Genomic DNA, 27811 nt, shown 5'->3' with positions numbered 1-27811 from the left:
TTCATGATTTTTTTAATGTAAATGTTACCCTAGTAAACAGTATTACATTACTTTTACTACATATTATATAAAATAAAGCAAGCATATGTATATATGACATAATTGTCTTCTATTTTATTTGTCCGCAGCAATTTGTGAGAACAGCTCACATAGTCTTTGTAGAATTAATATCTATTATAAAATATAGGGTTAATCTAACACTAAGTACAATTTGCGATTGATGTGTTTTTTTTTTTTTGTGACAGTTGATAATGTGTCAAGTATATGTAAGAAAAAGGCCATCAAAACCATCCTTGTGTGGATGTTGAAGTGCTACTAAATGTGCTGTCAAATGGTGACAGTAGCTCACGTTAATATTAAAACTCTTGGTGAGCATCTAGTGACACAACTTCAGCTACATTTTAAAGGCTGTAGATACATTCAGAATAATTTAAGAGGCTTCTGTGCCTCTTTAGTAACTTTAGTATGTGCAGAAAAGTTTGATCTTCATTGTTAAACATTGTTTTTTTGAGCCACTACATAATATGTCCATTCTACTTCCATGTAGGTTTGTTGGTCCTGTTCGCGATAGAGTCTTTAATCTGTGTGGATCTCTCTGAGAAACTGCTACTTTTGAGGGAGTGTTCTCGTCCAGACTGTGGAGGAGGAGTGTCACTGCTCCGACTGGAAGCCCTTACACTTTGAACCCTCCTAATAGACCCCCCTAGTTTATCCTCACTCCTTAGCAAAGGTCCGCTACTGACAGAGTCCGTTCTAACACCAGGCAATTTCTGAGAGCTAGTTCTGGATAAGCTCTTTGATGGTGTTCCTGTTACAGCTGGTGTGGGCAAGTCTTTTTTAGATCTGGAAGATGATGCCACAGTGTTGCGAGCAAAGCTAGGTAAAGGCGAAGAACTTTTTAGGGTGTTGTTGGGACTGTCAGGTGTACTTCCTTCAGAGGTTCCTTGTGTCTGGGCCTGAGCTTGGGCCAAGGCACGCATCGTAGAACGACACATCTTTTCCTCTGGTGCTGGTTTTGAAATGTTACGAACCGGTTTGGAATTCGTTTTTTTGATGGAGGGTTTGTGTTGAGTCGAGTCCCTTGCCCACCGAGAGTTGCTTGGTGTCACTCCTCTTTGTGCCCTGGGATCCTCTGGAGGGAGGCTTGAATGCCGTGCAGGTCTACCTTGTCTCTCGCCTCTTCTGGCTGGCATGCTTTGGTCGCGAAGTATACGTCTCGGTTCCATGATCTCATGTCCAGGTGGTTTTTCGACTTTCTTCATGCTGCTACTAGATCGATTCTGCCTTGTAATTGGCACCACTTTGCGCAAGTTCTGAGTCTCAGTTGCTGTGAGGGTTCTTGTAGGACGACTGGCATGAGCAATCACTTTGAATGGAGACTTGGTTTTGACAAGTGTTCTGGGGATACAGGTCTGGACTGCTTTCTCACCAACTCTTCGCCCTTCAGCTGTGTCACAGCTATCTGTCTCTGCTTCTTCAGTATTTACAGATGGACTGACTGATTCTAGACATGCTTGATCAAAGCTTACTACTAGTGGTTCATCACTTGATATGGACACAAAGTGACAATCGGTAGACTCAAAATTGGAGGATAGAGAACTGGTGTCCTGAATGACTCTTGGATAGTTGGCATCCTGTGACTTTTGGTTAAGTCCAAATCCTTCTTTCATGATAGGAGAACTCTCAATCTCGGAACAGTCCAACACAATGGAACAATCAGTTTCAGTGCAGTCCATGACATTCAACCCAGGTTTCTTACTAGACACAGAAGGATCAAGGGGCAAAGGGGTGTCACAAGTTGTTGAGGAAAAGGTGCTTGTGTCCGCTTCCTCCTTCTGTGATATGATAATTTTGTCATTCCATACTTTTTCTGGCTTAGGTCCCACCTCAGAACTCCTACTAGATGGGGGCGTATCAAGGACAAATGCTTTGGGAGGGTCTTCTTCTCTTTCCAGATTTGTTACAAACACTTCACACTGGTTGTCAAAAGAAACATTACTGTTATTGTTGATCTGGCTGGTTATCTCAAAGGGTTGAAGGCCAGAAACTAGTTTGTGTTTCTCCACACAAACACTCATGTGTCCAACACCATGACCAGATGTCCCCTGATAAACATTCTTTGTGTTATTTAATTGAGGTGTAACTCCACCTTCAGAGAGAGTAGTATAATTATTATTATTATAGGGATCCGTGTTCATGTTGTAGCCAAAACTTGAGTATCTAGCTAAAGGACTGATGGGTTCTGTCTCAGCCTTTGGTGAAGCTGCTAACTTCTCTTGGTAAACCTGACTCTGCGGACCCAGCTCCCTATTATCATCCTGTGACACAAGCCATGCCATGGTCTTTCTTTGATGGTTCCTGCCTGAACGTGGCAGGCTGTTGAATTTGGCATAGTCGCTTTCTGAAGACCCAGAGATCTGCTCCATATAGCCACGGACGTTGCGGTCACTAGAGGTGTGATGGTAACGGCGGGCACTAGACGAGCGCCCCAAAGGACTGTGGGGGCTTTGAGGTCTTGATTGAAGCAGGAAGTCTCGGAGGCCTTCTTTGGTAAGGATGTCAACATCATTTTCGCTGCTGCTGCGACCAAAACCTCCACTATCACCTGTCTCAGTATTGGCTGCACCCCAGGCACACCGTCTCTCCTCCAGTTCCCGTAAGCGTCGCAGTCTAGATTCCTCCTTCAGTTCCCTGTCCAGGTTGTCCTGCAAGTGGACAAGAGATCACTATAAGAGGGTGTTCACTGACAGATGATTTGTAGCATGATTCATAAAGACTTTAAAGGGGACCTATTATGCCCCTTTTTACAAGATGTAAAATAAGTCTCTGATGTCCTCAGAGTGTGTATGGGAAGTTTTAGCTCAAAATACCCCACATATATTTTTTATAGCATGTTAAAATTGCCACTTTTTGTGTGTGTCCCTTTAAATGCAAATGAGCTGGTGCTCCCGGCCCCCTTTCAAGAAGAGGGCGGAGCTTCAAGAGCTCATGCAACAACAAAACAGGACAGTCTCACACACTTAAAATGTCAAAAACTGTCAGTAATGGTGTTCAGCCTTATATGTTCAAACCGAAGTCGGACAATGATGCCTACAGAGCCAGAGAATATATGGTGCATCGAGATATGACAGGTATAGTTTAGATTAATTACGGTTATAACTTGTGTTGTCATCACTATTACTACAAGCCTCTTGTAGTGGACCCGTCTGAATGATGGCCATAATTTTACTGATGAGTTTTATTAAGTTTATTGTACACAAAAATTTGTTATCACACAAAAATAGATGATGTGTCCGTTTTCACTCCAGAAAATCACTAAAGGTTGGACTCGATATAATGTTCCTTACAACTTAATCTTCCTGGTCGACTGTCATTTGCTTAATAAACTGCTCATTACTTTCATTACATTATTTTAAATATCTATAAGTGACGGAGTGCAAGCTTAGCCTGTTTGTCTAAAATAATTGTGTATTTTCAGCTTCAGAATCATGAATATTTTTATTCTGGTGTCACCATTGTCCTGTGGGTTACCAGCACCAAGTCCAAGCCTATTCATTTAAACCCACAATGTAACAGTAAATTTAGCATTTTAATCAACAGTACATTTTTTGTTAACCTTTTATTATATGTTTTTGAGTATCACCATATTATCGTTTCGTGAGTTCAGTATCGTGATATATCAAATTGTGACATGAGGGTATCGTTACACCCCTAGTTGGTACTGATCCATCCTTGAGTAACAACTTTTTTAACAAAACTTTTGTTTTGTATTGTCCTTTTGTATTGACCCTAGTTCACAAAGCAGTCTGGCGTAAAATGATTCGCGCAGACATAAACAAATTTAGGTATATTGAGGGTCGAATTCCCTTCAAAAATAAAACTATTCCACTGCGTCTTCAGCGGCTCTGAAGTCGGAGTACATAAATATTGTTATGTTCACTCTTACATCCAACAACAAAAACACCTGAGTTGCTTATGAGACATTCTTGCCGCTACAGCTGCTCTGGCCTGAAGAAAATGGCGGACAGTGTACAACTCGCTCAGGGCGGGGTCTATACTAATACGGAAGAGTTCATCAGCAGTCATGTGTGGGGCCTGTACAAAGTGACGTCACTTTGCCCAGAATCTGTGAATGGCTTGTTCTATGAAACTGCTTATGATTTATGGGGATAAAAAAAACCAAAAAAGGAGCGGGTTGATTTTTATCATTATAGGGAGTTTGTGCCAACACAAATTTATGTGCATACACCATGTAAAAGGGTGATTCTATAATTGCAGGTACATTTGGTGTAAAAAGTCATTATTTTCTTTTGCTTTTTCTACAGGCCATAACATTATAATATTTTATGTAAAAAGTGTCTTATATAGCTGAAAATCATGATTTCTTGTTGTCCGAATTAGTCAGTATATATTTTTTTTCCATCATGCATCATTGTGTAATCAAAGTATTTTATTTTACTTTTCTTTCGGTAATATTTCATTTATTTTATTTATAAAAGCCCTAAATAGTAATTTTCCTAATTCTACAACATTAAATTGTTTAAAAATGACTTTTATCTTATAAAAATGTGTCCATACATTTTCCATCAATTCTGTTACCGTACTAGACTGGGTAAACCCAGCCTGATCTGCCGGTGATTTGATTTCGCCTTGCTGCTCAGGCTGGAAACCTGTACATATATCTATCCTGCTTCCTTTACAAATTTGCGGGAACCAATCACAAACTGGCTTATCCACCTGGCGCGCTATTGGCGGGTTTAATCCAATCCAATTCCAGAGCTGTTACGGCTCTGTCCAATTCCTTTTAACCTCTCGACGATGCTCAATGGCTAACCCTTTTTAGCAAACAAATCGCTCGAGTGGGTGTAAATACCACTAACTTTCATGTTTTTTTTTTTGCACAACCTACAAAAATCACTCCATTCCATTGCTGCTTCTGCAAACCGCTGATCAACACGTTTGGTTACACATTTCCTGCCTAGAGTTTTCGCATCGCTCTGCAAAGTATGTCACCCAGATCATTGGTCTGATTGGTTGAAGGACTATCCAACTGCGTACAGAGTCATTTGAACTCTGCCCGTTGATCACAGCTCTTGTGCAGTAGAAAATACATAGCAGCCTCCCCAGACCAATGTTCAATCTTAAAAGACAGAGCTTGGTCTTGTGATAGCCAGACTATTACTGTACCATACTTTGCCTTTAAATTGGTGAAATTTTCTCCACAACTACGTAAGATACAGGAAATTAAGTCACTTTCCCTCACTGATAAGATCTGAAGCACTGAAAGGTATGTGTGCTCTCTCTGAGAAAATATTTTAATCTAGAAAGTTCTTAAACCAAGTGTTATTTCGTAAAACGTCAAAATTTTAACAACAATATCAAAAGGAAAAAATGTATCACTGATCACACAGTGGGTTGTTTAAAAGTCTTTTAGTCATGATTTCATCAGTGTCATTTGCTCTTAGCATTTATGCTAGCAAGTGGAGTTTTTGGCTAAAAAGTTAAAAATGGTCAATTCTGTTACTGTCAAACTCTGTTACCAAGGTAGAGTAACAATAATGTTGACAGTATGAAACAGAACTGACAGTAACAGAGTTGAAAAACAATAAAAAACTTCTTATTTTTTTAATGTTTTTTTCCCCTCTTTTCTTCATTTTTGCTTGTTAGTAAATGTGATATGTACCTTTACAGCTTTTTTGAATTTTAGACAGAAGTCTTGGAAAATTCTGAAGCACTCATCCAGTTTAAAGGTGTCTTTGTCTTCACAGAAGAAGTCGATGAGGGCATTGCCCTTTTTACGCAAGTCTAGCCTGCGATGTTTGAGGTCCTGCAGGGCATGTGTAGAGCTCTAACAAATAAGAGGGCAGCAGATAAAAAAATTATTATAGCAAATACAACAGAAATATAAAACCATAACCTTTAGTACAAAAAAAAAAACCATACTCTACTATGGAATTCTAATTGGGGGAATGATTAATTTACCTGCAAAAATGGACCCAGCTGCTTTTGCAGCTCATCGTCATCCTGAATCTTCTCTTCCAAGGAACGTGTTTTGACATAGAGAGAGGAGAACTCTCCTTCTATATTTTCTACTGAAATTCTACAACAATAAAAATCTAAGTCAGAGAAAGATTGAGGAAGGGGTCATAGAAAGGTGAGACCTGTTGCAAATGTTAGAAGAAATAAAACCTAATACATTATTAGCACTAGTTAAACCAGAAGAATTTGGATTGATTTAGCTGTAGTCTCACATAGCTAGACCTTTACAGGATTATGGATACAGGATTAATAAAACTCTAGATTTTCTAAAATAGAGTTTAAGTTTCATAAAATGAAAAGATTATTAATAAGAGAAGTTTTGAGAAATAATAATATTAAAACATTTAGTGAAAATCACTATATTTTGTGTTACCTGGCTGCACTCTGAACATGTGTTAGCTTCTCTGGGAACTTCAAAAGAGCCTCATCCTTTTTCTGTGCTTCCTTTGTGACAAAAGTTAAAGAAAAATCCAAATCAAATCAGTTAAAAATATTGTTATTGTTATTAGCTGGTTTCCTAAAACATTTGCAAACATTTATCAGTAAATCTGGAGAAAACTACAGTGCATCTGGTTCGGTCATACTTACTAGTGCCACAAAATGGAGCAGGTTCATGCCAGGCTTGTTGGCCTTCGTATCAGCCAGAGAGAGAAGCGAGGACAGTTTGAAGCCCAAAGCATTGCCTGCATAGCCACCCTATGAAAACACAGAGAACATCAGTCAATGTCTGGTCAATGCTGTAAAAGCCAACAACCTTTCCTGATTTAAAAATGTCAGAGAATGTTTTGGAGAGAAATAGTTGAAAGGAAAGAGCAAAGGTGAAAAGAGGACTGGGGGAAATGTCCACAAAAAAGGGACAGATGAGGGGTAAAGGATAGGGAACAAAAGAAAGACAATAAATGGAAAAAAGGCTGGAGACAGAGAGAGACTTACTGCATTCATGATATTTCCCGCTTGGAGAACTAAGTGAAGAATGGCATGGAGCTCTTCACAAGTCATTAGTTCTGAGGAATAATCAATAGAAATTGAATAATCATAGGCCATTTGGTAAATTACACAACACTCTAAATGCTATTACATATCCTTCCTACTGTCTACAGTCTAAGAAATTTAAAGGAAATCTATAGACTCAATGCACATTTAAATTAGAAAAAAAATTGCTGACAGTATGTCCTACTGTATCATGATGTGCTGCTAAGGTTAGTTAATGCAGGATTAATAAAACTCAATTAGAGTTTTTATAAATGCTCCTAAAATCAAAGTGATGATTAATGGAGTGCCATATCTTTACATTTAAGTACTATTGAAGTGTAGATAGGTCATGAACCATTGAATTCTGATAAGGCTAATACAGGCAAAACTGTCTGAAAATGTAATCCCATATCTCTACCCGTAAACCTAACCCTACCCTATAAGTTATCCCTAAAATCAGAGGGAAATGATAGATGAAAAACACTGATGTAGAAGTATCTAACCCTGGTTGTAAGCCTAAACTTGACATAAATTGTAAACTTGTCCCTCAAACCTAATTGGTTGATTGGAATGTTGTTCCAGGATCAACAAATATGTTGATCAGAAACATGTTGCACTTGGTGAAAAAAGTTGAGTGAAAGAACATGACTCAGCAAAATGCACTCAACTCAGAATTGAGTCCTAATGAAAGTTCACTCTACTGTTTATTGGTCTACACTTGACAGCATATATTTTGAAAGTGGTGGAATGGTGCATCAAATGATATGGGTTGGTGAGTTTGTGTATTAGAGAGAGAACATTAGATCATTTAAAAATGACTTTGCGTTTATTTACCCCCCCCCCCACCCCCACCCCCAATAACCTATGGTCCATAGAGGCTCAAAATGTTTTGCCTACTTAGCTGAAAAAAATTATTTGAAAAAAATTATTGCTTCAGATTAAAGGGGAAAATTACATAAACTTCAGAACCTCCAAATAGTAGTCTAGTATGTTCTTACCTTCTGTAGCCTGGCGCACAATGTTAATCTCACGACTCATGACCGTACAGGACGGGAGAAACTCTTCCTGAAGTACCATAGCCTCAATACACACCTCAAAGCTTCAAACATGAACACACAATCATAGTCGACTTGTCTTTTTGTCATGATGTTGTTCGGTATTATGAAAATGTATATTTGTATCTCCTCGGTAAAGAGAGATGTTGTGCATCTCTTACCGTGGCACTTGAATCAGCAGGAACATGAAAGAATCAGCCAGTGTCAGCTTATTTGGGTCTCCCTTGAATTCCTTCAATCTCTTCACCTAGAGAAGATAAGTGATTTAAATTCACATTCAAATATCAGAGCAAACACAAAGCATTTGTACGATGGGATTCTCAATGTATTTGTACCATTTTTAATTTATCGATAGACTGGATTAATTGTACAAGCATTTTTTTTAATACTATAGATTACCATTGCCATCATATCACTCAAAGTTAATCTGCTGTCAGTTAATTAAGATTTGACATATGAACTCGACTCTTGTTGTTTTAAAAGTGATGAGTTTTATGGACGTCGCCATCTTTGATACTACTTTAGTCACTTTGATATTACTTTAGTCACAGAATACGGACTCAGTTACATGTAAGAAATCCAATTTGATTGCATGTTCACGCAGACAGTATTCGAGATGCTTGTGTAAGTTGCTGTGTTAACAAAAAGTTTCGAGACTCGCACCTGTAAGTAAATGTGGTTGTTAATTCTAAAAACTGACAGTGTGAATGTAGCCAGAGTTCTCACCTCTTCTGCCTCTGGTAGTAGTTTGAGCAGTTCTTTCAGCTGTTCAGTTCCATACTGCTCACTGTTGCCAAGACGGATGTCTTCTACTATTGCATGATTGGGCCTGAGGGAGAAAAACAGAAGAACAAAACAGACAATCAATTTGTGGCTCTGCCTGATCATCAGCTCAGTAGATCTCTTGTAGGATACTTCAGTGTATTGCTCCAAAGAAAGATGGAAATACAAACCTTTAACTTCACAAAGACATTGTGAGTTATGTATACATGACGTATATTTAAAACAGTGCAGGTATTTTGGGTGCCACTCTTGCCATTTTAGGTGTCTAATTACTATGTACATATATTAAATTAAGCATAATGTAAGGTTAGGGGTATATAACTATGTAACAGCAATCACACTAATTCTATCTATCTATCTATCTATCTATCTATCTATCTATCTATCTATCTATCTATCTATCTATCTATCTATCTATCTATCTATCTATCTATCTATCCATACATCCATACATCCATACATACATATTGTACATTAATGTCCCATTTGGAAATCTTCATTAGTTTTGTAACAGGCTTTGATTATTATTTCTCTAAATAAAATAAAAAATGAATGTGTCTCTAAATAAAGACTAAATAATGAATATTAAGTAAAAGAAAACATGTACATACACATACATGTAACACTAAAAATGGATGCAGGAAGTGACTTGACTCACAGTGTCTGATCACCCCTACTGTACATGGCCACTCACATACACAGAATACACACAAACATCACAGACAAACATAAATATGATATAATCTGATTACACATGAAAACATTGTCTTTTTGCATAATCATTAATAGTCTCTGAGGATGTTGAAATACCTGTTCAAAAATAAACAAAAACCCTGTTTACACAGGCCACATCCACCTTCAACTGCCCATTTCACCAGGTCTGACGTAAACTTATCTTGTTTTATTCTTTTATTCTGGCCTAGTTGTCTGTTGAGTACTGACAACATACCTTGTGTCTTATCTGTATCTAGTACTTTTCACAGTGAATGTATATAGCATCCTCATGTGAATTCTCAAGTATCAATCAGAACCTGAAAGCTTTTGATCTTCACACAAGATCATCTAGTTTCTCTTGACCACCACCAGATCCTATTTCTGTGCTGAAGCACATGCATACAAAGGTTTATACACATGATGATGCTTAGAAACTTACTTCTTAAACTGTTTGAGGAAAATTCCAACGTTCATTCCTCTCTTGGAGTCCAAAATGCTGATCTGGGAGAACAGAGGAGAGAGGTTAATTAAAACGGATGGAAAGATACACAAAGGACAGACTGTGTGTGTTCTGAGCAGAAGCATCACTCCCATTCAAATTTGGGGCTTTCAGGTTGTTGTGGTAAGTTGATTTGAATGCAACTTCCAAAATAAATATAACTAGTATCTTTGATGGTGCAAGATTACTATAGGTTAAAAAAACTATTTATTTACCTAGTTATTATTATTATTATTTTAGAAAAATAGTGTGCATTTGGTTCCAAAATGTAATTAGAAAGAAGGAGACTAATATCAAGGGCACACTAAATGAAAACCACTAGACTTATATGTCTTATATTTAATAGAACTAGAACTAATAGAATATAACCAAGTTGTGTTTTTAAGTGTGCCATACCCGGACTACCACTGGTTCCCCTTAAATAAATAGATTTTTATGATATGAGAAAGACAGGCAGAGTTTCTTAGATTAATATGCTTTGCTTTACAAAATAGCTGAACATCAATTCAGATAAGCTAAACAGGAATGAATCTCTTTCCAGTTTCTAGACATGTTATTATTATTTATTTGTATGAATCTTAAAGGGATAGTTCACCCCGAAATAAAAATTCTGTCATTATTTACTCACCTTCATGTCGTTTCAAGCCCATAAGACTGTTGTCAATCTTCGAAACATAATGACGATCTTTTTAATAAACCCTGAGAAATTTCTGTCCATCCACTGAAAGTTTTGAAAACTTTTTTAAGCATGACGGCTTTTAGGGGAATGGACTTTCCATGGAGGGACAAATATCTCTTAGGTTTGATTAAAAATAACGGTTTCACTTTATTTTGATGGTCCCTTTAACACATTCTGTTGACTGTAAGTAACATGTCTACTAACTCTCATTAGAGTATTAATAGAGTATTAGTAGACTTAGGTTATGGTTAGAATACTGTAAGTTGACATGTTGTTGCAAAGTTACTTATAGTCAGTATAATGTCTGTTGGGGACCATCACAATAATGAGTTAGATATCAAGCAGACAGTCTGCTAATACTCTAATGAGAGCTAATTGCAAAGTTACTTATAGTTAACAGAATGTTCAAAAGGGATCATCAGTGTTACCAAAATATCTTCATCTGTGTTTTGAAGATGAGGGAAAGTCTTATGGGATTGGAATGACATGAGTGTGAGTAACTGATGACAGAATTTTCGTTTTTGGGTGAACTAACCCCTTATAGAATACAATGTTATACTTGTTATTCTCATTAACACAACATCAGCACCAGGAAACCCTCAGTAGCGTGATGACTCATTTTGGCCCATGAGGTCATTAACTAACTAACATGACAGCCATTTTAGTGGCACCTAAACAGACACACAATCTGTCACTCTCTCTAGCAAACACATTTACAGTATCTCACAAAAGTGAGTACATCCCTCACATTTTAGCAAACATTTTAGTATATCTACTCAAGGGACAATATTATAGAAATTAAACTTGGATATATTTTAGAGTAGTCATTGTGCTGCTTGTATAGCTACTGTATATATATATTGACTGTCCTCTGAAAATAACTCAACATACAGCCATTATTGTCAAAATAGCTGGCAACAAAAGTGAGTACACCCTAAGTGATAATAGCTGTACGTCATTTAACCATGCAAAGCCACATGTCCTGTTCATCATGTTCATGTTTTTGTCTGCTTGACAGGACCATACAAATTGTTGTATCTTGTATTAGAGCAGTTCAAATTTATGCTTTGAGTACAATTCTCTCATACTGACCACTGGATGATCAACATGGCACCTCATGGCAAAGAACTCTCTAAGGATTTTATATACTGCTATACAAGCAGCACAATGACTACTCTAAAATATATCCAAGTTTCATTTCTATAGTATTGTCCCTTGAGAAGATAAACTAAAATGTTTGCTCAAATGTGAGGGGTGTACTCACTTTTGTGAGATACTATACATGACCCATGTGTGTGATACATGCAATTTGTGACGCATCACAAACTCAAAGGACTAGCAGGATGGTGTCTGAAATTACAAACGAGGCCACACGCATGGTCCACGCCACCTCATCCAAACAATAAAAAAGCTTCATTAGATCGGCACAGGTACTCTTGGTGTCTTCGTGGATAATTACAAAGCTACCAAGACCAGCGGCAACCACACAAAACAAAACAAAAACACAGCTGGTCGCTTAGACACAAAACGACAAGCTCACGGGAGCATGTGTTTTGGATGAATGTTTGTTTCAGCGACATGTTTGTTTGTTTTATGTTTTATGTGAAGTTGTGCACACCTTAGTGAGGTGTAAGTGTAGAAGTTACACTTCTTATAAGCCAGTAAGAAAATCCCCATGCTTCCCACATGATAGGAAATTGTTAGCAAATTAAACATAACAAACATATGAATATCATACAAAATAACCACTTTGTTTGGAATCAACTTGATTTCTTTAGTTTTTGTAGGTATATGTACATTATAAACTGAAAAGGACACTTTGGATTAATTTACAGTATCTAAAACATATGTAATTATGCATGCGCAGCTTTTGAAATGTTAAAATCTTTATGAATCCCTTATATTACTTTTATATAATAACATTTTACTATTTTATATTTTTAAGCCCCTAACCCACCCCTAAACCTAAACACTTCTTAACAATATCAAAAACATGTATACTGTTATAATGCCAAAGCATAAAAAATGTGATGTGATTTAACATATTAATCTTATGGATTAAATACAATAAAATCAATATTATACTATGAACGTAAAAGTTATTCATACTGTAGATAAGATGCGTATGTTTTACATTTTGTCAATAATGTTCTTCAGATATTGTAAAATAAATAAACAAATATGTATCAGTGTCTGCAAATTTATGGAAATATATGTGTGCTAGGACCACATTTTATGTAGGAATACCAACGATTACTGATAAAATCATATTGAATATAAAGATGTTTCACTGTATCCGGTAAACTAAATAAAGTTACTCTAGCAGGCCTAGTAGATGTAGTAGATGTAGCCTACTTTACACTGAACAACGCAAATAGTTCAGTGATGTTATGTTAGATTGCACTTCACTTCAAGGCATTCATTTTTGTCAGTGATATAATTCAGAAATATCAATACTGATAAGTGTTAATACTTAAGTGTTGGTTGTGGGATTTGTTTCTCATATCTTAAATAATTACTAACCCAATTCTATGCCTGATTGCAGAGCACATTGCAAATGCAACGTGTGATTTTTCTAATATTGTTCCTACAGAATAACTGGATTAATTACACTGACTTCCAAAGACCACAGATACATTTAAAAAAAAAAAAAAAAACCTATAGCTAAAGCTCTTTAGAATTCAGAGAAAATCAAAGAAGATTCTCAAACCTGGGTATAGGTATCGGATCATAGGTAAAATAAAAATTAAGCTAATAAATTATAGCCAAATGATCATGTGGCCCAAATTATGCCTTGATTCCTTTCTATAGTTAAACACAAATTACATAAAATGTTTACTTTGAGTATGTAATTTATTTGTTTTAATCCATGGCACGTTTCTTTATTATTTACTATATTTGTGAAAGTATTTATCATTACACTTTTATAAAAGAAAGTTGGTCATAGATGTGTATAATTATTTTTATTTTTTTACACCAATGGTTCATTGTAGGCCAGCATTTGCTACATGATTTTGGGAGAAGGTGTTTTTCGGCAATTGTTATGCTGTTAACTGAATGCTTATTGCATTATTTTAGTGTCATGTGTGTTACCAACCATGACAGTGTTTTGTATTTTGTATGACACTGTGTGCACCTTCTATAGTTTGTACATCAGCTTGTGGAAAAGCTACCTGTGATGAACTTTGATTCATGTTATTTTCTTTTTACCACCTGTGTTTTTAAGGGAGTTGTCAGTATACTATAAATGCAAAAAAAGTAATTAGGTATATTAACATAATTTCCAAAACATTTTACTGTTTTTTATTTATTTAATTTCTTTCTGTAAAACTTAAAACCCCCCGTTGGTGAAATGTCTATCTATGTGGTGTTAATATGCTTGCAATGTGCAAATTCACATCAACACCATTGCTGAGTATTTTCTCATTAAAACTGCAGTGAAAAAAAGACGGTTTGAAATGGTTGGTGTTTCTACCTAAGGTGTCACAAACTTCCTTGTAACCAATCACATCAATGTGCAGGCGGGCTTTAGCATATCATTAACTGCTGCGAAGCAGAGGAGTCTCAAGAGAAGCCAGGTTATCCCGGTATATTTTTCTGTTGATATGAAAAATTGGGTTCTTTTAGCAATATAGCGGGTGAATTATGCATGATGTATATTATGATGTTATAATGAACTATATGCCTTTCTCCACTAAAGTTCTAGTTCTAAGCGTTTCTAAGGATACTGATTTTTAGAAGGCAGCCGTCTGACTCTGAGATGGCGAACGGGAACATGGTTTGTGTAACATTAGCAACACATTATAAGCTGCTGGATAACGTAGTCAAGCAAAAGGCTAATCAATTACCGTTGTGTCCGACGCTGTAGAGAGCGATACATAAAACGCATTACCTTGACTACAGGGGGACTTTAAAACTTTCCTTTTTACAGTAAAGTTTTGGCAACCACATCTTTTACCAAAAATTACAATACATCTATTTTTTCCATTGCACAAAGTGTATATATTTATACTATTAGCCAATTTATCGGTTTCTTGCTTCAGCATTTAAGCAATTATTTCCATATTGATGCATGATATCTGGCAGTATTGGCAAAAATTTTGTCTTGGGCAATCTTAACACAAGGCCAGCTATTCATTCACATTTAAAAATAAACTTAATTGAAATAGAAAGTCTCACGACTGCTGCATGGAATCGCAAAACATATGCATATTGTGTAGAGACAAGATAAATCACACTGTCTAACAAGCTTTAACTGCAGATATTCCAAGCAATGATTAATTTCTAAACAGGTTGCCTTACCTCATCCTTGCTCTCTTTAAATGAACCTCTAGATCTCCCAAGACGAGATTGTCCATCGCTTGTCTGGGTTCGAACTTCCTCCTGCTGGCCGAACAGCTCCTCCACTGTCTTTACGTCAATCTGATACTGCTGCTGTCTCACTGCTAGAGTCCAAATATTAGGTTTACCCCTAACCTTCTCCTCTGGAATGGTTTTCCAAAAGAAGCTCCGTACCCGTCGTTTCTTGCGTGAAGCGTGTTGACCTGGAGCCTGGGGTGGTGGTGGAGGAGGGGGAGGCGGTGGTGGAGGTACTGCCGAAGGGCAGGAAGTGCTGTCATGTCCATGGCTAGGGTCGTTTGTAGAGGTTGTAGAAGGTTCAAATGGCAGTGGATTTACTATTGGTATGGTACAGTCGCTTGCCGACTCCTCCAGAGCAGTCACACTGGCCATGACAAGCATTACATTAGCAATGACACCAGTCCAGCTATGTAAATAATGAGTTTTTCCTCAAGCAGAATATGTTCGGCGTTCATTCTTAATTAGGATTTAGTGCAAAGAACAAAACTGTTTTACAAAAATCTGTTGACTGACTCATGGCTCTGACACGATGGGGTTTCGCAATCTTCTTAGGTCAATGTCGTGACATTCTCACATATTTTGTCTTCACTTCTTCTACATAGTCCCATAATGCCAAGCTGTTACTTCCAAGCTTTCACCCACTGCGGTGTGGTCAGAGGTCAAACCCTTGGATCTGCAGGAAGGACAAAACCCACACACATTCAAAATCAAAATTACTGAGGTGCAGTCAAGCGAATGAACTTGGAACCTAAAAACAGAGGAAATGAGAAAGTAACAGACATCAAAAGAGATGTGGTTGTACACTCAAGAAAAGGCCCCAGTAGGAAAATGCCAAAAGCTATTGTTCGTCTTAAGGCATTGGGGCCAGCCTGATATGTGTAAAAATGATCTTGACAGATGAATCAAATCTTCACTAATGAAAACTCACACAAGGCACTTTCAAGGGATTTGTACGTCTCATGGTAAAATAATTTGGCACAATTACCTTTACATAACATTAATTATACAGTAGTTACATAACTTGTGGCTTACAGTAGTTTGGTGCTAATCTAAAACGTTGTACATATTAAGAAATAAATAGTGTTTTTTATGAAGCATCATATGAATGGTGTACATGAAATGAAGACTCATAATACTGTAGTTCTGGAACAAGTGTTTTAAGTATGGTTCAGGTCATAAACAATAATAAAGACTCAAGTTGCTTCTTTTTTTGTTGGACAGGTATAGGAATTAATTATTGTGTAAACCGCTCTCTAAAACTCACTTGTATTATCTGTGTAATTTAAAAAAATAAAAATAATTCAAAAAAAATAACTGATAGAGTTAGCTAGCTAAAGACCTACTGAATGCACCTTTAAAAATGTAAGTAAAATGTGTGCACAATCATACCGAACACTCAGCAAGAACTTTGCTCAAGGTGTAAATGACCTAAACATTGTTTTTATTTTACATTTGGAAGGAACTGCACTATAATATTTTATATAATAAATATTGGTAAAAGTTTAGCCATTAAATAGTGAATGACATAATTACAATAGTTTTCATACTGGTGATTCACTTGAGCCACATCTGTTATTTGAATATGCAAAGCAACTGACATCAAACAGCCTTCAAAGTATGGTTGTCAAGGAGACCAGGCAACAACCAATCCACAAAAAAGCAGCTATTTCACACAGACATTTGCAAAGAAATGCAACCAAAGCTCTGAAAAAACAAAAGATATTGCAGCTTATCTATTATTTTGATATATCATTTACAAGAGCTTACATTGATCAGCACATTACAGTATCAGATTACTATATGGCTCAGGTCTTGTCATGCAGGTGTCTCTGTATCACAGATATCGAGTGAACAGACTGAAGTAAATGGCACTGGTTTTCGTCTTATGTCCTACTGTCTGCTGGGAGAGGCCACGGCAAAATGCCACAGCACTTTTGACTGTCAGACTGAACAGTTTTATTGGGAATCTGTTATGTAACCTGTATCTCAGAGAAACTGAAGGTTATAAAAGTCTGATTTCATGGTAAAAGCAAAAACGCAGGTTGTAGTGGCATCGTTACTTATGAGTTAGCCTATCTTTAAAGTCACCATGAAATCAAAATTGACTATCCTTTTTTCTTATGGAATATTGGAGTATTTTTATAAATGCTACATCCTTGCACATTATTATTATTATTTTTTTGAATTCATGTGCCCTTGTAATCTATATTTAAAAAAACTTCCCCTCCCTCTCTTCTCTGATGATGTGTTTACTGGTGCGAGGATGGGGATTTTTTTCTTGTTTGAGAAGCCATTTCACTCAGATATATGTAACAATAGGGAAGAAAAGACTTCCGTAACTTCCGTTTCATACCGACTTTAATGCTGAGATTGATGTGTAGACAGCACAAAAGTCTGAAGATGTTAGTTTTTACTAACAAAGTTAATTGCAACTGAACCCTAAAATGGTCCATTGTTATTGGTTTGTACAGCTGTGGTGAAAGATGTTCTAGAAACAGAGAATAAGACACCAAGTGCTGTAAACCAGAGCTCATCATACTGCAACCTGTTAACAGAGTCTCATTCGATCCTCTAGGTTTTTACTTATTAAAAGACAATTGACGTCACAGGAAGACTCTGTTTCCATGCTGGTTCAGCTGAGTTAGGCCTCAGCTACTTTGTATAATTAATTCATGTGTAAAAGTAGATGTATTTTTCCTTTTAAGGCATCTTCTTCATGGGTTATGCCGTATGATGTTCTAACATGGTTTTACCACTTATACTGAGTAAAAACATGCAATTTATTTCAATATCTACAGCTATTATTATATACATTCAATTAAGATTAGTATAAAATAGATTAGAGTCCAATTCTCACTATTAACTATTAACTACGACATTTGCCTTAATAAACTCCTACTGCAGTGCTTATTAATAGTTAGTAAGATAGTTAAGTTTAGGTATTGGGAAGGATTAAGAGATATAGAATATGGTCATGCATTAATATGTGCTTTATACTAATAATCAGCCAATATCCTAGTATTATGCATGCTAATAAGCAACTGGTTAATAGTGAGAATTGGACCCTAAATTAAAGTGTCACCAAATATAGATATATATGTATGTGTTCAGATCCTAAATGAACATGTACTATGTTGGCTAGAGAAGAGAATACAGGGTTAACACTCTGTAACACCTCCTCACCTCAGTGGTGTCTTTGCTGCAATGTCAGCGACAGTGTACAGCAACACACCCAGATACACCGCACCAAATCTCTTAACGATTATAACCAACATCACATTTACAAACGTGCTGAAAACCCATTTGAGGGTACATTACAGTAACAATCATTTAAAGATAAATCAGACACTACAATAATGTGATTCAACACAAACACACAAAGCCTAGCCAATCTAAAGACCGCAAGAAATCCAATCGGCTAACTCATGAGAATAACATATGTGGATGAAGGAAACAACACTGTTCATGAAATGAATGAACAAAGGGATAGTTCACACCCCCCAAAAATTCTGTCATTATTTCCTCACTCACATGCTGTTTAGACTACCACTAATCTTGAACAGAAATTATGTTTTTTATTTATTTATAATATTCTCTCATCATTTTTGTGTGTCCATGCATTGAAAGTCAACACATCAGCCAAAGCTTTCACACACCAAAAAGACATCAAAAAAGTAATCCAAATGAATCTAGCGGTGTCCTGAAGAGACACCGATCGCTTTATACGAACAGATTTAATTGAGACTTTTATTCATATATAAACATTGATCAGCACCCATACCTAGAGTTCATTAAATATGCCATATGCAAGCTCAACCCTGCTTGCTTGATGACGTTTGTTGATTCCATGTTTTAAATCCTAATGGCTTTAATGATCAGCCTCCTCCTGTACTGTGATTATAATGTTTTTCCTCTCTCACACAACTTAAACATGTGACATCATTTAATATTGCTGTGCCTGCTGCCAATCCTGAATGTTTACCTCATTTTGGAGTGGTATGATTTCCCAGATCATGTCACAAATACAATTTATTTAAGCTTATGTTTAAACAATGAAGCATGTCCTTGTTTCTGTGTTGATATATATATATATATATATATATATATATTTTTTTTTTTTTATTCATAAAGAACCAAAGACTGCCATGATACATCACATGATGTGGACAACAGAATACTTCATTAATTTTACTGATAAAAAGAGAGGCTTGTTTTTAAAAATAGGCTAAGCCTCTTTCTAATAAGAACTGGGAGCAGGACTCCGGGACTGTGATTTAAAATCTACCTCATCACAAAGCTGACAATTTTAAGTATTTGAGCACATTTAGAAAGATTGGGACAGTGTTAATAAACAAACACACTGTACCCAGACCATTAGACATCTGTTCACATGCTTGGCAGTCTAGCAAATTAATCTGACCTCCTTTTGAGAAAATCTCCTAACATTTCTCATTGTTTGTTTGTTAGTGATTAGTCCTTTTGTTTTTGGAAAAGATGGCTGCACAGAATCATCTAATAAACTGAATGGAGCGTAGGTTAAATGCTTAAATTTGAACTTGATTTGAAAACCAAATTTCCCAGGAAGAATACTCAATCTATTCTGGTTCAAAGACTTTGTTCAACACTTTAAAAATCTTAAGGGGCAATCTCTACCCCATCTACCCCTTAAATTTACGTAGTTTTAACCCAGGTTTTCCCAAACAGGAGTTTGTGAGTTGATGAAAAGCTAATAATAATTATTATTTTGAATGTAAAATCAAAATAATGTACATGTATAGTCTGATGCGCCACATGTTTCAGAGTCAAATTATTATAATGATCAAATATTCTCTGTATATTCTATACAATTGTAATTTACAATAGTAATATATTTCTGTATTCATTCTTACAGTAGCCTATACTTCGAGTTAAAACATGCTACTACAACTACCACTATTACTACAACTACTACTAATTATTATATTATAATAATTATTATGTATAATTATTATTATATTATTATCAACAACAACAGAGATCTGTGAACATGTGAATGTGTTAAATTACTGAAATATAAACTTATTAAATATAAATCTCAGGGGCTATTTAAAGTAAACAGTTTACATCTAAGGGGTTTGGCTGACAAAAAAAGTTTAGGACCCCTGGTTTAACCTAATGTATATATAGGGTGATGATAAATAATATTTTTGACTTGAATAAAATCAATTAACTTAGATGTTACTACATTCAACATATGACTAATGTTTTTTTCAGTGAGGTAAGGATACTGTGATACTGATACTGAAGGGTAGTTAGTGGCAGTGATCAATCAAAAGACCGTCAGAGGCAGCAGATGCACAAAAGTGCATTCATATTCATTTTCAGACAGCATAACAGTAGATATGTTTGCCCTTGGGTCTGTCTACACACAAACACAGACAAATGGTACGTCTTCTACCCTGGCTATCACAACTCTTCAGACAAAGTCTTGCCCTGTTACCTGACTCAATTGATACCGCAGTTTGAAACGCTCTACTCGTAGATTGATTTCCAGTATGTCTGGTAAATGAGGGCCAAGGCAACAACCTACACAACGATTATCTAATACCTTCAGTGGAATATTTGGGTGCAATGAACAGCACCAAAAACAAAGAACCTTTGAGGAAACACACAGCGATTAAGAAATACTTAAGGAGATTCAAGTATTAATGTCTTAATGGTGCTTGTGCTTTGGATTCAGTGTTTTCGGTGCAAGTGTTTCTCGGTAAATCGGCCATGCATCAAAGTCCAAACACACACTGCTTTCATAATCAAGGGAAAGACTGGCAAGCTAAATGGTCTAAAAGGAACATTGATAAAAGCCACTGGTTTTGTTTGAGACCCAGACATACTGACCACAGTATAACATCATCAGCTATGCAAATCATGAGGTTTAATTAATTTAATGTCAAAGTGTGATGATGGTTTAAAGCTGTTGAAAGCTGATGATTTAGATTAGAAAGGCTAATTATAGGGGAATCATCATCTGTAGCAGCCATAACATGTGATCATCAGCAGGTGATCCAGCAGGCGCGAATCTTGTGTTGTGACATTTTATGACAACTCACTAATTCTCAAATGCATACAACAATTTTCTATTATTTAGGGTAGGAAATATCCATGAAGACCATCTTTATTTTGTTGAGTAAGTATTACAGTGATAGTGTGGCTGATCATCTACTGTACCAGCTGTCAAATTTCAGACCTTGCAAAAGGAAAATACAATCTGCTTCAAGTTCTGTCTTTACTGTCTTTACATCTTCAGGTTGTTATAGCCTAATTTCAAAGGATTTTTATAATTGTGTAAAATATGCATTTTTATGTATGTGTAAAACATGAGGCAATCAAAGCAATCAAGACTGTACCAGTCAGTAGCTACATTTGGCCTACATTTATCTACTACTATAAAAATATTGTATATTAAATTGAATATTGTTGTTGCAAATTGTGCTAATAAAAATATCACCACCCTGGGGGTGTTCACGCTTGTAGTTCAGTTCTCCTGGTCCCTTTGGTCCGGACCAAAAAAGAAAATTATATTTAGTCCTGGCTCACATAGCATTCACACTGACAATTTTAACAATGAACCAAAAGATACAAAACGACAACAACAAAAAACACCTTTTATGATGTACATTTTCAACGGAACTTAAATATCCAAAACAATGCTGTGTGCTAAATGGGCTCATTATGTGCTTGCATGTGATGTACACACAAATGAAGATCTGCTGCAAGGAGACATGGTTCTGACAGCTGTACTGAACTGTAATGGACAACATGTGACGATGAGATAAACCAGGGATGCTCGAGCACTCTGTCCTTTTTAGTGTCGCATCTTGTGACATCACGTCCTGTTTGTGGTTCGTTTAGATGTCTTTGGTCCATGTTGCGTTCAGTCGAATTGCACCAGAGTTTATTTGGAAGTGGACAGAGACCCATCTTTTCAGCATTCTCAGTCCTCTTGTCTGGTGCGGACCAGGGTTCGAATGGCAGCGTTCACACTTATTCAAAATAACCGCACTAACAGAGCAATCACACCAGGGTTCGTTTTAATCAAACCAAACCTGCCAAATGTGAACACACCCTAAATGTTATAACTGGTTGACATAGTTGAGGATCGATGAAATAGCAATTAATTTTGAAAACATCAATAAGTCAATCTTTTTTTTTTTTACTGGATTTTTTTATCTTTTTTATAAATATAGGTTTTATGTACTTAGTAGCCTATAGTTATATAGCTGCTTAATTTGCAGGTTATATTGTAAATTAAAAACTTAGTAATGTTTTGTAAAGTAACTTAACATTTAATGAAAAAAATAAATATTTTATATTTGCATTATATATTTAAATTCTGTATTTTTATCCGTATTTCTGTCACATTAAAAACATCTAGTTGAAAATATCCTTATAGTTTTGCCCTGATATGACTCTTTTAATGAGGTCACTACAGAATCGGCCCTATTTTATATGTGAGGTGTTGGTCTGTTTGTGAACAGGCTGGTTTGGCGGCATCAAAGTGCTTAGATATTTACACATCCTCCTGGATTCATTCACAATGTGGGACACAAGAAGTGAGAAAAAGATGCAGGATCGTTTCTACTATCCACAGAACCACATAAACACTGGTAGTACCATCATTTTTGAGCTCAAGATGCAGTGTATCTTTGATTATAAACCTCTCTTGATCGAATTCTGTATAGGTGAAAATATTAATGTACAATGTAACAAATTAAATGTTTATTTTTAATTTTTTAATTTTATTTATAAAAATGTGTAATAGCATAGCACCATGATTTCTCCATTCTGGTGGCAATGATGAATCTTCTGCTAATCAAATTTAACCACGGCTGGGGGGAGGGGTGAAGCTTAACCCAAATACAGATTGAAAGGAAGATATTATAATGAAGAGATTAGATAAAAAAAAGAATCAGACATGAAACGCATCTGGATACATTCAAGAGAACTTTAGGAGAAAATAAATAAACAAATAAAATTCCCTAAAACAGGGCACCCAGCCATCTGGGTAATTATATTATAAATTGACATATAATTGCATAAATGTAAAAGCTGATATTTTAACTGAAACAGTGCTGCTGGGAGGTGATAAGCATCCAGCATGAGAAATCTTGCCTCTCAAAGCCTAGTGATCTCTATTGATCGCAAATGGCCATTAGAGAAGGTAAATAAAGCAGCAACAAAGACCACCTAACAAGTAACCAGACAGAACTCAGGGAAATCTAAGAGCTTCAAGAATTCAAAGAGCTCAAAGAAGCAAAGTTCCAGGATGATCTAATTAACAAAGTGTGACAATTCTGTACATCACACACTGCATGAATCTGAAGCATCCATCAGAACAAATGCGATATGAGAAGGGTTTTTTAATGTGCCCTTTAAGTTTCTGAGAAACCCAGTATTTGTCTTCTTTTTAAAGCTGTTTGAGCCCTGAAGATCATCCTGTCTGCATGGGACAAGGACTTTAAAAGTGCACCAACTGGAGTCTGCACTAATGTTAATAGTCCTTGCTGTAAATCACAGATGCTGCATATTGACTGGTGTTGGGCAAAATGCTAATGCTTCACATGCTTCACTTTAATGTGAACTGAATGAGTGTTTAGTTTGCAATCTCTCACATAAACTCACACATGCTAAAATGGACCCAATTCGATTACTAGAGAGGACTAGCAAAGCGCACGCATTGCTCATATTACAGTCACACACTTGGTCTGACTTGCCCTTTGACCACAAACAGACAATATTTTCTGTCTCCCACAGCCACTACAAGCTCAACTAAATGATTTAGAAACCATAGGAACAGCTAGTAATAGTAGACAGTGAAATGACCGCAATAAAATATAAATGGGCTCATACAAAGAGAGCACACGGGTGTAAATCAAAAATCAGAATACCAAAACAATCCTAATAGGCTACATCTGGATATGTAGCATAATCGCATTTAGCTATTTAATAGAGCAATAGAACTAAATAGGTAATACTAGATTTCTGATGTTTTTCAAGCCATTTTATACAAGGAAGTGAATCAGCCAGTGGGACGACAGTATGCCCTTTGGTTGCCATGGTGACAGCAGGTGGGAGGGGAAACTGAAGTCCAAACACCTGATGTTTACGCGTGTGCAAATGAAAGAGCTATACGCTTGCTGCTGAATAGAGTCCCTTTAGAGACCATTAGAAGTGTTGAGACAGATTAAGTAAAAACAGCAACTGGAACTGTCATGACGGCAGTGTTGTTAATGGTAACTAAAAGCTAAAACTAATTAAAAAAATTTTTTTTTTTAATTTAAATTAAGCTGAAATAAAATAAAATATAAATATTAGATGACAACTTAAACTTAAAAAACTTGGTAACTAATTGAAATAAAATAAGTTTAATAAGTATACGAAACTTCTCAAACTGAAATAAAAAATACATTACAGCTAAATAGGAATGTTTAAAACAAACAAAACCTAAAAAAAAATGACAAAGCACATAACATTATTAAGATTAAAATCAAATAATACTAAAATTACACTGCAAGACAGGCACAGATGCTGTATGACAGGCACAGATGCTGTATGACAGGCACAGATGCTGTATTTCGATGTTCTGTCTGTGAATAGAAAATTGATCTTTAATATATCTTTGTTTAACTCACTATTTATTTAGCGCTTTTACAATACAGATTGTTTCAAAGATGCTTGACAGTGAATGACAGGAAAATAATGCATCAAAGTTTGTTTTGGCTGTAGAAGATCTAGAAGAAAACAGTGTCATACAGCCGCTTTGGAGAAAACAGTGATGTCATCGTCCAGCTCAGTTCAGTTCTCATACAATGGTGTCAATGCATGCTGATCAATAATTTTGTTGAATATTAAGTGTCCCCGACTAAGCAAACCACACTTACTAAAATGTTGAATGTTATTGTTTTCAAATATCCACTCTGATATTCCTTGTACATGCAATTTACCAAATTTACCGTTACCACGGTAATCAGTCAAGTCAGTACCACTTTAGGGGGGCTTCCACCAATTGAGTTCCACTACTTTAGGGTGTGTTACCGTGGCAATGTGACAACAGACAACCACCCTCCCCGTTGACCTCACCCTGAGGGAAAACTTTTTCCTAAGCTTTGTTCCAGAACTCCTGAATGGATTGTCTCAATTCATCTCACCATGAGAAATGGGATGGGTCACTAAAGAAGCTGGCTTCAGAGGATTACAATAAAGCACATCACAACCGGTGACAAAGCAGCACAAAAGCACTAGAAACAGCCCTAAGGGTCTCTGCGGGGCATAAGAAAAGCCGATCAGCAGCAGAAAACTTCACATTTATTTATTTGTACGTACAGTTCTACTGTCAGTAGCCTACACATTTATACTGTGTGACTATGACAGATTTCAGATGATGTAATGTTTACAGACCATGTTCCAGGCACAATAGGGTTAAATAAAGGAGGCACTGGAGGCTTTTGAGCAGGAACCGTGGTAGACTTTTCTTATTAAAGTCTGAACAACATGTTCAGATTACAGAGAGGTGACTGACTCATGGGAGCAGTGAGGTTACACCAGAAATACTGTGATCATTAGTGATGCGCGTCCTATGGCGTGACAGCGATCACACTAAAGGCTACAGAATAAAACCTGAGTGTTAATGAGACGGAAACACAGGATGGATCGATTAAACCCAAAGGGGAAGAAAGGGAGAATTACGGACGAAATTGCAGAATCAATAAATGAATACAGCTGTCAGTCTACACTACTCGTAGCATTTATTATAGCCTACACATAGCATAATATAAGTATAACTTTAATATTCTCGTGATTTAGCATGGTAGCACATTAGGCAAATATTCCTGCTTTGGCTATGACACAGTAATAGCCTATATATATATATATATATATATATATATATATATATATATATATATAGCCTATATATAGCTCATTTGATGAGAATATTACAATTACTATTATTGTGTCAAAAAGCAGAAATATATTTACCTGTGCGTTCATGCAAGAATCACGAGTAGGATAACCTATTAAAGTTATGCTTTTCAGAATAAACCCGTTCAGTCGGTCTATGAATGAATGGCATATGCATATCTACAGGACATCGCTAGAAGAAACAAATCATTCAGCAGCGAAAGAAGAGTAGGCTATAAAGCAAGACGAAATTTTCGGATCTAAACATGCACATTAAACTGCGTTAAAAAAAACGTACCTTGTACAGTTAAAGGAAAAGATGTACTAGTTTTTTTCCTGTTGCGGCAGGTGCGTGTATCCGAGGGTAGGTGAGTGTGTGTCGGTATCACCGGCATTCTGCGCGCCCAGCGCTGCAGCGACGCTCTCCAAACTGCAGTGCATTACAGCTTGCGGACACACTGCGCATGCGCTTGTGGTGTGTGCCGCGAGACCGCGCATGAGCAGCGCGCTCCCGCTGAGACTGGTTCAGGTGAATCTTTGGGACGGGTCGAGTGTGACGTATGTCACTCGCTGGTGACGAGTGTAACATTAGCCTACTGCTCAGACACAATTATTAATATTGACATACATCGTCGCTGGCTGTTTATTAAACATAAGCAGGTCTATTCGGCAACCATGGAGAATGACGGGCCAATTATTTAGATACAAACAGTAAGTTGAGGGTAATTTTAGAACTTACTGAACATGTATTAAATATTCTAAAAAGCTGTATGAGCACGAATATATTTTTTCAAATCCAGTGGCAGGAGGAATGTGACTGACACATTGTCAAGCAAGCACCATTTCCCTCACTTAAAATCAATCTCCCCATTCACAGCATCATCATGATCCATCATTAACGACTAAACGAGTTTTATATAGAAACAGTTATTCCAGTGGTTCTCGACCAGGGCCCACTAAGGGGCTGGCAAACTTACAGGGGAGCCCCAGTCTTAAAATTAACAATCTTGTTTCACATGCTAGAAAAATAGAAAATAGAAATGTACATCATTTAACTGACATTATATATATTTTATTTATTTATTTATTTTTAAACAAAAATGCAACAGGTAGCCTACAAAGCAGCTTTGATAGGAGGGCCTTTGAATATTGTCTTGGACAAATGGGGGCTGAGTTATTCTGTAATGCTAGCAGAAAGTCAATGAAAACGCTAGGTCAACTAGTAAGAAAGACAACAGTGCCCTCTGTAGGCAGAATGCAGTCTTGACTGTATGATAAATAATGTCATAATGTATCCTGTGAACTGAAACAATGTTACAAGTCAAATAATGCTTTAATTCATAACCAGAAAGGGTGTCAGGTGTAAATATGGTAAAAAGCATAAATTATCACTGAACGTATTTAATAAATGTGAATAAAAAAAGAGAATTATACATAAGAATTAAGAATTTTATTGTCTCCCATAATTCAACATTCAGTACTTCAGTCTTTTTTGCCCTTAAACACCCAGTCCATTATTTATCAACAAATCCTCAAAAAAGCACACAGCAAAATTTGTTATACCCAAAGTAAAATACACGATTTTACAAATATATAAATGTGTCTATGAATGTGTTCCCTCCCCACCTACATACTGCTATGGCAGAATTTCTTTAAATGTCCAAATCTAAGGCTTTTCCAGGTTAGCATCTGAGTTGGTACTGGGTTAATCTAATTTGACCAAACGTTATACTTTTGCATTTACAGAGTTACATTTATTGGACCCTTACTACAATA

At 36.4% G+C, this 27811-nt stretch overlaps 1 protein-coding gene across 1 annotated transcript; it reads right to left on the bottom strand.

Annotated features, from left to right (window-relative positions):
- Positions 1-26566, bottom strand: fhdc1 (FH2 domain containing 1). Its single transcript, XM_084101533.1, has 12 exons — positions 26334-26566; positions 15044-15773; positions 10003-10064; positions 8793-8895; positions 8228-8313; positions 8010-8110; positions 6973-7043; positions 6628-6735; positions 6413-6483; positions 5983-6100; positions 5684-5848; positions 1-2705 (listed from the first exon to the last, which is right to left on the bottom strand). The coding sequence occupies exons 2-12, from the start codon at positions 15479-15481 to the stop codon at positions 534-536; spliced, it is 3495 nt and encodes a 1164-aa protein (XP_083957659.1). The 5' UTR covers positions 15482-15773; positions 26334-26566; the 3' UTR covers positions 1-533.
- Between the last annotated feature and the right edge of the window lie 1245 nt (positions 26567-27811).

Source organism: Abramis brama, assembly GCF_963993115.1.
Source record: "Abramis brama genome assembly, chromosome: 2".
In the NCBI taxonomy this organism is placed as follows: Eukaryota; Metazoa; Chordata; class Actinopteri; order Cypriniformes; family Leuciscidae; genus Abramis; species Abramis brama.
This window is presented reverse-complemented; position numbering and strand designations above follow the sequence as displayed.